This window comes from Heptranchias perlo, chromosome 18, assembly GCF_035084215.1.
Source record: "Heptranchias perlo isolate sHepPer1 chromosome 18, sHepPer1.hap1, whole genome shotgun sequence".
In the NCBI taxonomy this organism is placed as follows: Eukaryota; Metazoa; Chordata; class Chondrichthyes; order Hexanchiformes; family Hexanchidae; genus Heptranchias; species Heptranchias perlo.
Window position 1 is genome coordinate 19610442 of NC_090342.1, and position 16388 is coordinate 19626829.

General features: G+C 42.2%; 1 protein-coding gene across 2 annotated transcripts in view; it reads left to right on the plus strand.

The window, feature by feature from the left end:
- Nucleotides 1–16388, plus strand: part of lin7a (lin-7 homolog A (C. elegans)) — an 85948-nt gene that overhangs the window by 22669 nt on the left and 46891 nt on the right. For both annotated transcript variants that reach the window (XM_067999466.1, XM_067999467.1), the window contains exon 2: nucleotides 9151–9269. In XM_067999466.1, the coding sequence (XP_067855567.1) occupies nucleotides 9151–9269 (119 nt within the window). The remainder of the gene's footprint in view (nucleotides 1–9150; nucleotides 9270–16388) is intronic.

The window sequence follows — 16388 nt, forward strand, 5'->3', positions numbered from 1 at the left end:
CAGCCAGGCCATATTGCTGCAGCCCATGCTGAGATGGTGCAGTCTGAAGCCGGGCCCTCCAGGCCCAGAGCTGCTCGAGGTCGTCCTCCAAGGCCATCTGGACGTTCCTCCATTGAAAGCCAGCAGCTTTCCACCACCCGTGCTCCAGCCATTAGGGAAGCACCTCGTAGGAGCACTAGGATAGGTAAAGGCACACGGACAACAGGCACTAAGAGAATGCACAAGGGTGAATAGTTCTGTTACATTTGCATATTTTCATTTATTAATCCATAAATGAGAGTTTGATTTTGGTGGTGGTTTTTATTCATGCAATGAGCTGAGAGGGACACCAATGTGTAATCTGATGGAGGGCGATTTGATTGTCTTGTGGGAGGGGAAAGTTGGGGAATGTAGGACTGTTGGTGAGTTGAGGAATATAGTTCCAATTATTGATAGCGGGCACGGATCAGGCGAGCACGCACAGCCCTTGTAGACAAGGCATGTGGTTCCTGTTGCAACCTTGCATCTTCCTCCTCTTCCGGCTCCACCCCGTCCTCCTGCTCCTCCTCAGCCTCTTCTTCCTCCTGCTCACCCGCCTCTTACTCCTCAGCCTCCTCCTCCTGCACCTCTGGTTCAGGATCTTCTGCAGTCATTGGTGGCAAAGGCTGGTCCCTCATGATGGCGAGGTTGTGCAGCAGGCAGCAGACCACCACGAATCTGTCCATCCTCTCAGGGGAGTACTGCAGGGCTCCTCCAGACCAGTCTAGGCAGCGGAAGCGTTGTTTGAGGAGGCCTATGGAGTGCTCCACGATGTTGCGAGTGGCAGCATGGCTCTCATTATAGGCCTGCTGTGCACGTGTGCGTGGATTCCTGACCGGTGTCATGAGCCACGTCGTGAGGGGATAGCTCTTGTCACCCAATAGCCAGCCTTTGACTTGCCGAGTCGGATGAAAGATAGCTGGCACGTTGAACTGCTGCATGACGAAGGCGTCGTGACTGCTCCCAGGGTGGCGGGCATCGACCTCCAAGATGCGATGAGTGTGGTCGCACACTAGCTGCACATTGAGGGAGAGGAAGCCCTAAGAGAACCGAGTTGATGTGCGGGGCATGCAGGGCAACATGGTACTCTGCACCATGGGGAAGCCAGCAATGCGGGCGAACCCCCAAGCTCTCTCGTCGATTGTCTCTGTCGAGAGGAAAGGTGATGAACCTGTTCCTCACGTGGTACAGTGTGTCTGTGACCTCCCTTATGCAGCAGTGCACTGCATACTGCGAGATGTTGCACACATCCCCAGCAGAGGCCTGAAATGCTCCTGAGCCGTAGAAATTCAGTGCCACGGTGACCTTCACAGCCACAGACAATGCTGTCCTCGCCCTGCTCTGAGGCTGCAGTTGTGGCCGCACCAGTTGACAGATCTTGGTGACGGCTTCCTTGGTGAACCTCAGGCATCGGATGCAATCCTCCTCGGTCATGTTGAAGTAAGAGCATTGATCCCGGAAGGCCCTCATTGGGTAGGGCCTCCTGCTCAGTGCCCTGCGCCTCCTCGTCCTCCGTCTCCTCGCAGCTTGACCTGCTGGGCGTGGCCTCTCTGCATGCTCCCAGTTAATTATTTTTCAGAATTATGTATTTTTGAGGTATGTTTGTTATCATTACCCGCATGAAGAAAAGTGACAGCCAGAAGTAGCCCTAGCAGACCGCCCATGGTTGGCAGGAATGTTGTTCCACCAGGATTGTAACTTTCAGACCCGTAAGGCAATACCTGTCAAAGCACTCTCAAAAGTAGTGTAGGAACTCTCAATAAGAATAGGGAGGTTCAAAAAACACTTCCTACTCCTCCAGCAGCCAGAAGCAATAATCCAGCAACTAACCTGCAACACCTGCATGGCCCTTTAAATAGCGCTGGTGGGAGGTCCTTCAGGCACTGTAAGAAACGTTTAGATGGTCGGGGATAAGACTGTGCTTTGAGTTGAGCGTTACGGTCCAAAATTGTGTGTATCACTTTAAATCAGCGTTGCACACTGATTGCAGCCATTTTCTCCCTATTTTACATGCTTCCAGCGTTCGGGATTAGCACATGCGCTAACTCCTATACCAAGATGGCGTCTCGCGCACGTCATGCAGGAAACGTGCTTGCACATCCAAGACGCCATCTTGGATGTCGGAGAGGCCGTGTAGCGCCGAAACAACGGGCGCTACACAGCCCAATTTAGCGCCTATTATGTTTACACCATACTGCTCACATTTTGGGCTGTAACAAATTTGTTAGAAAATGTAACTTTTTCTTTTAAAATTTTCCAGAAGCACTGCACAGATTCTAAGTTTGTATTAAATTAATGAGCTGTTCTTGTCACGTTGTGGATTGTGTGGTTTCTACTTCCAATTAAATCTGTTGGTAAGGCCACTTTCAAAAGTGGAACATTCGATCTTTAAATAATTCTATCTTTAGCAAAGTGGTAAAATTTCATAAGGAGTTTTGTCCATTATGGTTTAGGATTTTAATTCATGCTAATATGAAGAATACTGTGATGATCTATATAATTAGAAGTCTTGGGTCTAGTCCATGTCTATTATTACAACTGAAAGTGTGACCTCAGAGGCGTCACATACCTGTAGGGCAAACAAATTGTGATTTCACTCAAATTGTAACTTAAATAAATGGTTATCAAATATTTAATTGATTAAATGTGAAGAAAAGTAGCAGAAAACACAAATTAAAACAAATTAGCAGAGAACTGAGCCGTTATATCCCTCAGTTTCTTTTTCAAAGTTACTATTCACCCACCAGCAAATGCCACAAAATGAACCAATCTAATCCTCTCATAATATTTTCAAGCTACTTTTGGCTGTCACTTTTCTTCACGCGGGTAATGATAACAACACGCATACCTCAAAAATACATAATTCTGAAAAATAATTAACGTATAAAATTGGTGATTAAGATCAGAAATAACTGCAAATAGTTTCCTACATATAGACCTGCCCTTTGTCTGGATCCAGTGTTGAGTTGAAAATTTGATCTAGACCTTGTGCGTTTGAGATTTGTGCATATCTACAGGGTGCACTGCAGCAAGTCACCAAGGCTTCTTCAGCAGCAATTCCCAAACCCGCAACCTCCACCAACTAGAAGCACAAGGGCAGCAGGTGCATGGGACCATCACCTCCAAGTCAAACATCATCCCCACTGGGACATATAGCGCTGCCGTTCCTTCCATCGTCGCTGTGTCCAAATCCTAGAATTCCCTAGCTAACAGCATTGTGGGAGCACCTTCACCACACGGACAGCAGTGGTTCAATTAGAAGGCCCACCACTGCCTTCTGAAGGGTAACTAGGGATGAGCAATAAATCCCGGCCTTGACAGTGACACCCACATCCTGAGAATGAATTTTTAAAAGATTTAGCATTAATATGAGTACCGATATTATGTTTAGTTTAGAGCATTACAGGTTGAAATATCTGTCCCTTTTCAAAAATGAGAGAAAATGATCACTTTCTGCATGTGTGCTCACCAGTTTTTTACCAATATGTTGGTCAATGGATGACCACCTTTAGGCAGAGCCACAGCATCAAAGATAGGAACCAATGGTTTGTAATGTTGTTTTTCTATTACTTGGTGTGTAGTGAGAATGCATATTTCTTCTATTACCTGCCAGACTAGTGAAAATGAATATGTATATTTCCTCACAGTCTATTGGCAATTCTACATTTTCCTTGGCAGTTTGGCAGGAGTGCATTTATCAATGGTGATTTAGGGCTCAATTTTAAAATGGAGCCAGGAAGGGGACATAAGGACGTCTTTTTTTTTGTCCGTTTCCTGTCTGACTGACCGGCTGATTGACAGGCTGGTCTCAGTCGGACGGGAGACCAGTGAGGGAGAGGACGTTGTCAGGTAAGTCTGAAGGTAAGTCTTTGTTTGTATGGATGGGGGGCATGGGTGGGCACAGGGGCACTGGTGGGCAAGGGGCATGGGTGGGCATAGATGGGCACCGGTGGGCATATGTGGACACGGGGGTCACGAGTTATGGGGGATGGGATCAGGGGTCAGTCACGGGGTGGGGGGGGCAGGATCGGGGGTCACCGCAGGGGTCCACGATCGTTGAGGGGGAGGATCAGGGTCGGGGTCGGAGGATCGGGGGAGGGGGGGGAAATCGGTGCAGGTAGGCTTGTTGGGCCTGGTGGAAGCACTGCTCCTCCTCCGGGCCCAAAAGCTGTGCCTTTCCAGGCGCTTGCCTGTTAATCTCAGACCTTCTCGCCTCTTTTCAGAAGGTGTAAAACAGAAGGCCCGGGAATCCCGGCTGCCGGGATTGACATCGGGAATAGTGAAAGATGGAGGCCTGACATCTTCTGGAAAGGTTTTAAGGCCCGACCTGCCTCCTGGGAGCGGGCTGGCCGCTCACCCCTCATCCTGCCCCCGTGAAAACCGGAAATGGGCAGGTTGGGGGCGGGTCTGAAATGGTGGCAATTTTTCAATTCCCCCCTGCCCCCAACCCACCTGTTTTTTACTTTGAAAATCGAGCCCTTACTGTCTGAGTTTGGTGATTGGTCTGGAGGTTACATCATTAACAACCTGATGGAAAAAAGGACATTTGGCCTGTAAAGCCCATTTCTTCACAGACCGTGCACAATTCAGTATGGACTGTATTTAACTTAGTTAGTTTACTGAAGGGAATGTTCAGCAAAATTTCTTCTTGACCGTCAAAGGTATTTGAGAAAACTGTAGCACCTCTCTCTATCTATTCTTAAACCTCAATCATTCAGCTATGGTCAGTTACTTTCCACAGATTACATTTCCATGAAACACAAACAGAAAATGCTGGAAATGCACAGCAGAATAGTCATAAACAGTCAGTCAATATTTCAGGTTCATACCCTTTAGAACGGAAAATTAGATAAACAAGCAGATTAATAGAATCAGTAAAAGAGAGAGAGTGCAGAAACAAGACCCCCCAAACACCGAGGAAGTATCAGTGGAATGATTGTTGGCTGATGTAACAGATCATCTCAGTCAAGTAACAGAAAGAAGCATTAAAGAAATAAAGGATGTGTGGATAGCAAATGTGGTGGGAAGGTGAGAAAATGGGAATGATGGAAGACATTTTGGGTGGTATGAGACTTTGTCAGAACACATAGTTGGTGGGGGCAGGAGGTCTGTAAAGCCCCCACCCCCCTCACCTCTGTTGACCTGTTCTTTCTGTTTTTAGAGTTGATGGACCCACTGTATTTTCCATCTCTCTCCTTTTCTTGCTATTTCCAACCTCCCACTGTTTTAGCTATTAAAATGACCTTTGTTTCTTTAATCTTTTTAACTTGTTAAATGCTACTTTTCATTACTCATCTGAGATTATCTGCTACATCTTCAGTCATTCCACTAATACTTCCCTTTTATGTGTTTGTCTGTTTATTTTCATCTCTCATCTCCCTTTTTCTGATTCTATTAATGTTTGCTGATCTAATGTTTTTCAGTTCTGAAGAAGGGTACAAGCCTGAAGCGTCATCTGTTCTCTCCACAGGTGCTATCTGACCTGTTGTGTTCCCAGCTTTTCCTGGGGGTTTTTCAGAATTGCAGTATTTTGTCTTTTTATTTCCATTTCCATGGCTCCAGTTGCCTAGAACCATCATATTTGATCAGCTATGCCAATATTTATTAATCCTGAAAAACTTCAATCTCACTCCTAGCTGTCCAGCTCTATAAAATGTGTATTATTTGGCATCTGCTCTACATACACACTACTCTCAGCAAGAAAAGTTGTGGCATATAAAGGAGTTTGGTCATTTCTTGCAGGTTCAATGATCAGAGTAATTTCTGCCTTTTTGAATGCCCAAATTTTTAGAACTGCCAAATCAAAATCCCACCCTCAAAAAACTTGCATCTCTGGCCTACAATCTGACTCTTGGGGTGCTCTTAAAGGAAAGTTAGAAAACTCCTGTCAGTCATACATTTATTTGATACAAGTGATTGCTGATTTGAATTGTAGCTCCCAGGACATGTCAATCAGTGGCCCTGCTGCTTTGCTGTTCAACATGACACATACTTAAGGCGGCTTGAGCCGGTATTCATCTGTTTCTTCCATAATGTTTATTGGAAATCAATTCAGAAATGGTGATATAGCAATGGTAATTGGGAGGACTGAAAAAAAACCTAAACATATAAGCGCTGGAACTTTTGAGCCACATGGCTGACTAATGATGACAAAGATATACAAAGGTCACCTTTTGGACTATTGAAGTGTGTGGTTGATTTGGCCAGTAGAATAATGAGTACATACCTGGACTTTAGATGTATTCTAACTAACAAACACAGTAAATCTAGGTTGCTCGTGCTCTGTTGGACTTCAGTGTTTGAGTTTTAAAAAAAAATTCTGGAATGCCAATGGAATTCATCTGCAAAACAACCGACATGACGGATTTTAAAGAATTCAAACATCTGCGCAATGTATTTTGACACAACACATTATTTAAAACCGTAATCCTCAAAACTACTGCTTCTATTATGTTACTCATGCTACTGGCTTGAACATGTTTGAGTATACCAGACCACTTAAAACCTAGTGTTGCTGTCTTATTTAAGGATGGCATGTTGTGGGGGATTATGTAATAGAGAAGAAAGACTCCTGGCTTCAAATGCACTTAAAATGGCATTGGGCTGTGGCATTGTCTGGATTTTTGACTGGTGAATTTGAAAACCTTAAGCAGTACGGCTTCAAATATTCATTAACGATTATACCCTTTCACAAATACAGGACTCCAGTCTCCAACAACAATCATAAATTTTATAGTGATTTATGACTTTATGGTCAGAATACTGGTCAGAATTTTTACTCTTTGAGAAAGTAACACTTCATGTATTAATGATAAGTATTTAACCATTATAATACCAAATGCTCAGTTTTAGTGGTTATGGTACTAGACTAGTAACCCAGAAGTCATGAGTTCAGATCCCACTAGAGGTAGGTTGTAAAACTGAATTCAATAAATCTGGGGGAAAAAAGACACTGAAAGCTTTTGTTTTGTCACAAAAACCTAAACCGATGGCCTTTAGGGAAGGCATCCCCTATCCAGTCTGTCGTGACTCCAGTCCTACACTAAGGATTGACTCTTGGGCCTGGATTTTCCTCCGTTTAGCTGCCCATTTTTTCTGTACCTGGAGCAGTCAACATCTTTGGTTCCTGCCCCCCAGCCCACCACATGTAAAACATGGCAAGTAGGTGGAATTTGCTTCAGCGCTGCATCTTCCTTTGTTTCCACTCTGAATCAGCTGGCAGTAGAGACCACCTGAAGGGAGGAGGCAATTGGGCCTGCTTGGGGCAGGTTAGAGGCGCTCCATCATTGAAGGCCATATGGACCAGGTAAGTAAGGTTATTAGTATTTGAAGTAGATTTTAATTCATTTTAAGTTTTTGTAATTTTTTGGTGAAGTTTCCTTAAAGTTTTTAAAACTTCCTTTTAAAACAAAATCTATCTGAGGATTTAAAAATTATTTTCAAAGTATTTTTAACCGGTTTTTTAAGTTTTACAGTTCTCAGCTGCCATTGGGGGACTCCCTTGGACTTCCCCTGTTCCTCTGCTTTGAGAAGGAAAAGATGGTGGTTCAGGAGGCCCATCATAGGAATGTCAGGCAGAACTGACACCGTAGGAGGCCTCTGGTCCCTGCCCTTTGACACCCATTCCTCTCCGTTCGCAAATGCAGGCAGAATCCTTGTGATGCTTAGCAATGTTTCAGAAGGCTATACCTACTTTACAAAGCAATAGCCAAATTGTGCCAGCTGCCAGACAGCTGGGGACATAACTGAAAAAGAAGGTCTTCAGCTAACTAAGATCTGAAGCCATTGCCAAATGAGTCCCGCCATACAATCCCCTTTTGGCAACTAACTCAACTCAGTCACTGGATGACTTGTAGCTCTCCTATGCAACTCCCAAGGCTTCAAATTGGGTCATTATACTACTTCTTCTTGCAGGCATTCCTCTGCCTTGTGCCAATTGCTTTGTACATATCACACCAGTGACAAGAGCATCTCACTGAAAACAAATCTGACAACCTTCCTACTCTTTTAAGGCCACCGTGACACCCATTGATGCCTACTCTTGTGTGCCCTTTCAGTCTAGACTTTCAACTTCTCAGGAGGTTCTGAGGTGGTTGCCTAATGATTGCACTAGGAGCCTTGAGGGATTAAAGTGGTACTTCCTTGTCTTGTGGGTGGTTTCCCCTTTAAGAAGTAGAGAGATTGTAAGCGCACATCATGTGGACTGTAACCCAGGTTTCAAAACACATTCCCTAATGAGGGTGAGGGGCATGAGCTGCCTTTGCTTGGGACACAAAAGCTGATCCCTTTATTGCTGGATTACAGATAGTAATGCCTTACCTGACAAGTCTTTAATATTGTGGGCTTGGTCTCCTGATGAAGCAGCAACCTCAGTCTCAAACGGTGCATTGAGCCACATGTTTACAAACACATAATAAGTGTCTTGACCCTTTCAGCTGCTGCAGCAGCACTTGATTTTTTTTCTGCCCCTTTCCCCCTCCACCCTCCAACCCCCTACCCCCCCATAGCCACCCCAGGGTATTAAAAGAAACTGGTGGGAATATTGCAGGTGCGTTTGTCATTATTTTCTAAAGTTCTCTAGATTCGGCAATTGTGCACTGTCCAGGGGACAGTCTATGGCTGTTGTCTATATGGACTTCCAGAAGGCATTTGATAAGGTTCTGCACAAGGGACTATAAGAGCGCATGGAATTGGAGCTAACCTTGGGACATGGGTTGATAATTGGTAGGGGGAGTAGGAGACAGAGAGTAGGGATAAAGGGAATATACTCTAATTTGCGAGATATGACAAGTGGTGTTCCCTAGGGATCTGTACAGGCCTCAACTTTTCACTATATATATCAATGATTTGGATGATGGAATGGAGAGTTATATATCCAAGTTTGGATTCAATTAAAATTCATTTCTGATATTTTATTCTGAAGCAAGTACATTCTGGTAAATGCAGTCCATTCTAGTGAGTTAATTTTTGGAGTTCACTGTAGCAAATAGAATCCAGCACATTGAGATTGGTAAACAAGAGTATTTTAGCAGAGATTAATTAGGTGGGTTGGAATAGGTCAAGCCGATGGCTGATTGGGTGGAATGAGAGACAGCATGCTTTTTGTTATTTCTTCTGTGTTTCTCTTTTCAGATGTGGCTCGAGCCATTGAACTGCTGGAGAAGCTTCAAGAGAGTGGAGTATTACCAATCCACAAACTGCAGTCCTTGCAGAGAGTATTGCAGAGTGAGTTCTGCACTGCTGTCAGAGAGGTATGGAAGTCACTTACTGTATCCTAATGTAAAAAGATAAAGAAAGACTTTGATTTATATAGCGGCTTTCATGACCACAGGATGTCCCAGAGCACTTTGCAGCCAATGAAGTACTTTTGAAAGTGTCGTCAATGTTGTAATGCAGGAAACGCAGCAGCCAATCTGCGCACAGCGAGCTCCCACAAATAGCAATGAGATAAATGACCAGATCATCTATTTTAGGTGTTGGCTGAGGGTAAGTGTTGGCCAGGACACTGGGAGAAATCCCATACTCTTTTTCGAATGGTGCCATGGGATCTTTTACGTTCATCTGAGAGGGCAGACGGGGCTTGGTTTAACATCTCATCCAAAAGACGACACCTCCGACAGTGCAGCACTCCCTCAGTACTGCATTGGAGTGTCAGCCAGGATTATGTGCTCAAGTCACTGGAGTGGGACTTGAACCCACAACCTTCTGACTCAGGCAAGAATGTTATCACTGAGCCATGGCTGACACTAATGTAATTTGTTTTATAGTGTATTTCAATCAGCTGCTCCATTGCATAAGGAATGACATGGTTAATATGTTTGATTACATATGTTTGATTACCAGAGAAGACCTATAAATTTGAAAACCATGAAGTGCAGGGTTCTCAAACTCATTTTACGTGATGGGCCTGATCCAACATCAGGCCACATTCAGCAAAAGTTATTTGGACACAGAGGTAGAAATTGGTATTCATTTTTCCTGTTTATTGGGCACAAAACGGGTGCAATGTATACCAATTTCTGGGCACGAGATACTGCACCTTATTTGCGCGGGGGGAATGGCTGCCACTATGTAGATCCTCACTGTTTTTAGGCGTCTCTGGGGGCTGCTTGGAATCAGCGTTGGATCAATTTAAATATGCAAAGAAGCATCCTGCTCCTGTTTCAGGAAAATGTATGAAAAACTAGGTGGAGCAAAGCTGTGCAAGCTCTGACTAGTTTTTCCAGTTCTACAGCAGTCCTTAAAGGGGCCGTGGAGGTGGCCGCTTTTTTATTTTCCCTTCTGTGGAGCCGCGAGGAGCAGGAGCTGCTGCTGTGGCGCGAAATTTAAAAGGTGCAGTTCTCCCAGGCTGGCCGTTAAAAAGCAGCAACCATTCCTGTCCCGTTCCAGGAGACACTGCGACCCTAAGCGCAGTACACCGCGGGTTTGACACCCCTGATGTAGTGCATTATGGTTTCAGTAAATGTCATGCATTTTTCAAATTCTTTGAGCAGTGGATATCATCACAGTTTCTCAGCTGGAAACAATTTGTAGATTATATGGTAGAAAATATGTGTTCAGTTGAAAATCAACAAACTTCAGTTCTGTAGTGATTAATGAGGTAATGTATATCAAAATTTAGTTCCTAAAGGATAATTTGAGATTTAAGGGAATGGAAATCTTGTAACCTTATAGAAAAGGAAAAGAAAGTCTTGCATTTATATAGTGGCTTTCATGACCTCAGGACCTTTGAAGTGTAGTCACTGTTATAGAGACAAGCTTGCAGCATTGTGTAGTATAAGGTTTCATTTTATAAGATTAAAAACTGTTACAGTAAAAGGTAAGTCATAAAGACACGGATTGTCTTCAACACGGCACATTAGCTATTTGATAGGATTGGAAATTAGTATTTCTAGGCTGGAGACAGTCAATGTTGCTTAATATTATTATGCATAGTTATTAAAAACCTTGGTAATGATACAGTTGTAACATTTCCTTTTCTATATATTGATTAACTACTGAACGGCACAGCCAGTAATTATTGGAAATGAATGATGGGTTACTTTTATAATTAAGCGGTGGTTTCCAAGTTAATCAGTGATCTGACGTTCAACAATCGTAGGACGTGCTCTCAGCAAATTGGGCTCTATAAAATGGAATGTAATTCTGGGAATGATTATCTTGTCACTGGGCAGGAGGCCATTATTCATGACATTTATAGAACCCTGCAAGGCTAGCTAGGATTGTTAAGCTTTTGTGCAATTTATAGTATCTAGGAGTTTGCTCCAGGAGATTGGAGCCAGCTGCGTTCTACATCCACAAGCTTCATTATCCTCATCATGCTCGCCTGTTCATTTAATGATTCTAGACTACTGCTTGTAAGCTTAAATGCACAAGTATAGATTGTAACAATAATCTTGTGATGACTGAAAGGTATATATGGTTAAATTTATGAAATAGTGTGACTATGACTTTTTTATATAGATAATGAGCATCCTGGTATAACATGATATAACGTATATCTTTTTATGTGATCTCATTCATGCCGAAGCCACTCTGGTGTTTGTATGTATAAAAGAAAAGATCTGATTAAATTTGAGAATCCTTGAGTTCTTGTTAAACATACAGAAATTAAACAAATTTTTGCCATATACAGGATAATATGTAGGAGTGTGTTAAAAGGCAGTAAGAGTTGCAGATTCTAGAACTGCACTAGTGATGTTTTTATCAGTTTATTGATGCTGTGTAAAACCTTAGAATGTTACTTTCTTGAAATTTGCTCCTAAGTATATTGTTGGTCTTATTTAAAACATAAATAGCCTTGCAAGCCAATCCATTGGTAAGCCTCTTGAATATTGCCAGTTAATCTCCTTTTGCCGTATGTCACCCTTTCTATACTGTTTTGTCTTGAATATTTCATCCATTAAAACCAGTCCTGTGTCCACACCTTCATGCACAGTCTTTGCTGTAATTTTTTTTGCTACCAATGATGCTTCTAAGGAAATTTTTTCCCTTAATTGACACATATGTGCTTTCTGAAAAGGCCAATGAAAATAAATAGCAATATCCCAAAAGATGAGAAAACTATATAATGTAGATTTAATTAGATTACCTTGGTGTAAATGCCAACTGCTGCACAGATATAGTCAATGTGACTATCTGTACCATGAACTTGAACTTTATTAACTGCTGCTAATTTGTGTTGCTGCTGTGGTACTAATGTAATTTAGTAGCATACTAACGAGAGGCTGTATTAATACCCTGTTAGTGGTGACACAAGATTTTTCTGAGGTTCTGCTATGGAAGGTATGGGTTAGTATTAATGTGAGGCCATCAAATTATTGTTGTAGACAAATGTAGGACCCTCACCTTCATGCATAGTAATTACTGAATTAGTAAAAAGTTAAGGATTTCCTGAAAGTTGCAGTTTTGTATGTAGTTCCTCTAAACCAGGAAGAAAATGGCATCTTGAAATCATTTTCTTCGAAGCACTCCTATTTCATTCTAGCATTATTAAAATCACTCAATATTTTTAGTGCTGCAAAACAACACTTCTCATTACTGAAAACGTAGCATTTGTAGGGGCTTGTTGCATAAAATTGCACAGTGCATAAATGTGGATATCCATTTCAGCTGAGACACCTTAAAATAAATGTCATCTATATTGCTTCAATGTATACAACATACAGGGATCAAAGCCACTTTGCCCTCAAATTACTAGAAAAATGTCACCACCTCAGTGCTATAAGCCTTATTTGGTGTTGGAAATGAGAATGATGGTACAGAATATCACATTGCATAGAAAGAAAAGCATGCATTTATATAGTGCCTTGTCATATTGTCAAAATGTCTCCGTGCGTCACACAGTGAACTATTTTTGGAGTGCTGTTGGGTCAGAAAGCACATTCTTTAGGAGGTGTGACATTAACTCAGTTGTGCAGGAAAGAAAAGACACTAGAATCACAGTTAGTGCATTTTAATGTGGGATACTAATTGTAATAAGCAGCATTCAATTATTTTACCTCAATTGAAAACTACTAATGGGAATAGGTACTAACAACTTGTTGAGTAGCTTTGCAGGATTTAGGATTGCTGTAATGTGGCTCATTATTTTTAATGAGAAGTAGTTGTGTTACATTTTTGAAGCAAAGGCTCATTTTTCCAATGCGTATTACAACAAATAATGTGCAACCTTTTTCTCACGGACGCATGAAGCATGCTGTAGAGAATTTTTTTTTACTTTCATAGGCAAACTATTTGTAAAGGATCAAAAATCAAGCATGAACTGTATGTTCTTGTTGCCACCTTTTGTTTCATAATTACTTGTACAATGTATTTCATTTTCCACCCAAATTTCAATTAAAAAAATACACATTTTAATACCTCGGGTATGGTGCTTTGTAAGTAATCCATTAGCTGTCAAAACTGTGTTGAGTTTAAAATAATTGAAAGGGGCCTCTTGATGGATCTAAAAGTAGACTAAATGAACTGACAGAAGTAGTGGGGACCAGGTGCATTCTGAGGGCTTGTATTGATCTCACAAGACTTCACACGTCTATTCAGCAAATGGAGTTCTAATGAGCTCTATGTGGGAGCCCTTGAAGTGCAATTGAGACTGAATTTTCAAAGAAACCAAAATTCTGGAGCGCATGTAATAGCAATAATAAATGCAATTTTTTCTCCTTTTGAATTTTTTCTTATGCAGAAATTATTTTGTACTCAAGAGTTCCAATTCGGAAACCAACTTTATAAGTAGTTTTTTTATATGTATTTGATTTTTTTTCACCTTTTACCATTTCTCATACCTGGAATATAATCCTGATACCTTGTTAATGGTAGTGGTGGGACTTTGGAAAAGCTACTGCTGTCTAATGATCTGCCTGAGAAGTACTGTACATATCTACAGCATAAATGGGTACCATGTTAAAACCAGCGTTCACTCTGCACTTAGGTCAGTGCTTTATAAGCATGATTCTGAACTCCTGCTGCAACAAAAAGAAGAAGGAGGCATATGACATGCATAGGCAGCTGGGATCAAGTGGATCCCTTGAAGAGTATAGAGATTGCCGGAGTAGAGTTAAGAGAGAAACCAGGAGGGCAAAAAGGGGACATGAGATTGCTTTGGAAGATAAGGCAAAGGAGAATCCAAAGAGCTTCTACAAATACATAAAGGGTAAAAGAGTAACTAGGGAGAGAGTAGGGCCTCTTAAGGATCAACAAGGTCATCTATGTGCGGAACCACAAGAGATGGGTGAGATCCTGAATGAATATTTCACATCGGTATTTACGGTTGAGAAAGGCATGGATGTTAGGGAACTTGGGGAAATAAATAGTGATGTCTTGAGGAGTGTACATATTACAGAGAGGGAGGCGCTGGAAGTCTTAACGCGCATCAAGGTAGATAAATCTCCGGGACCTGATGAAATGTATCCCAGGACGTTATGGGAGGTTAGGGAGGAAATTGCGGGTCCCCTAGCAGAGATATTTGAATCATCCACCGCTACAGGTGAGGTGCCTGAAGATTGGAGGGTAGCAAATGTTGTGCCTTTGTTTAAGAAGGGCGGCAGGGAAAAGCCTGGGAACTACAGACCAGTGAGCCTGACATCTGTAGTGGGTAAGTTGTTAGAGGGTATTCTGAGGGACAGGATCTACAGGCATTTGGAGAGGCAGGGACTAATTAGGAACAGTCAGCATGGTTTTGTGAGAGGAAAATCATGTCTCACGAATTTGATTGAGTTTTTTGAAGGGGTAACCAAGAAGATAGATTAGGGCTGTGCAGTAGACGTGGTCTACATGGACTTCAGCAAAGCCTTTGACAAGGTACCGCATGGTAGGTTGTTACATAAGGTTAAATCTCATGGGATCCAAGGTGAGGTAGCCAATTGGATACAAAATTGGCTTGACGACAGAAGACAGAGGGTGGTTGTGGAGGGTTGTTTTTCAAACTGGATGCCTGTGTCCAGCGGTGTGCCTCAGGGATCGGTGCTGGGTCCGCTGTTATTTGTTATTTATATTAATGATTTGGATGAGAATCTAGGAGGCATGGTTAGTAAGTTTGCAGATGACACCAAGATTGGTGGCATTGTGGACAGTGAAGAAGGTTATCTAGGATTGCAACGGGATCTTGATAAATTGGGCCAGTGGGCCGATGAATGGCAGATGGAGTTTAATTTAGATAAATGTGAGGTGATGCATTTTGGTAGATCGAATCGGGCCAGGACCTACTCCGTTAATGGTAGGGCGTTGGGGAGAGTTATAGAACAAAGAGATCTAGGAGTACAGGTTCATAGCTCCTTGAAAGTGGAGTCACAGGTGGATAGGGTGGTGAAGAAGGCATTCGGCATGCTTGGTTTCATTGGTCAGAACATTGAATGCAGGAGTTGGGATGTCTTGTTGAAGTTGTACAGGGCATTGGTGAGGCCACACTTGGAGTACTGTGTACAGTTCTGGTCACCCTATTATAGAAAGGATATTATTAAACTAGAAAGAGTGCAGAAAAGATTTACTAGGATGCTACCGGGACTTGATGGTTTGACTTATAGGGAGAGGTTAGATAGACTGGGACTTTTTTCCCTGGAGAGTAGGAGGTTAAGGGGTGATCTTATAGAAGTCTATAAAATAATGAGGGGCATAGATAAGGTAGATAGTCAAAATCTTTTCCCAAAGGTAGGGGAGTCTATAACGAGGGGGCATAGATTTAAGGTGAGAGGGGAGAGATACAAAAGGGTCCAGAGGGGCAATTTTTTCACTCAAAGGGTGGTGAGTGTCTGGAACGAGCTGCCAGAGGCAGTAGTAGAGGCGGGTACAATTTTGTCTTTTAAAAAGCATTTGGACAGTTACATGGGTAAGATGGGTATAGAGGGATATGGGCCAAGTGCAGGCAATTGGGACTAGCTTAGTGGTATAAACTGGGCGACATGGACATGTTGGGCCGAAGGGCCTGTTTCCATGTTGTAACTTCTATGATTCTATGATTCTATAAATTCAAGTGTCTGAGATATACAAATTCTGTGTATAATGCAAACAATTTTAGATTGGAAAGTGCCTTGAGATCCAGTGATGTTTGTTATACGTGCATTTATTATATGTGAAAAATATGACAAGTGCTTTAAATAGAAGCAGTACTCAAAATCTCATTTCCGTGCAGTTAATGTATAGTGATTGTCTTGAATGCTGATTTGGGTTTGTAGCAAAATAGGTGACGTACAGCTGGTATCATTCAGCAGGTTTTGCATGATTTCCTGTTGTTGTGTGTCCTACATTAAAATTTTTACCACTTTGAAAACATAATTTGAACTACAGTTATATTTACAAAAAGATAGAATGATAGAAATAAAGAAAGAACTTGCATTTATATTACACCTTCCATGCCTTCAGGATATCCCAAAGTG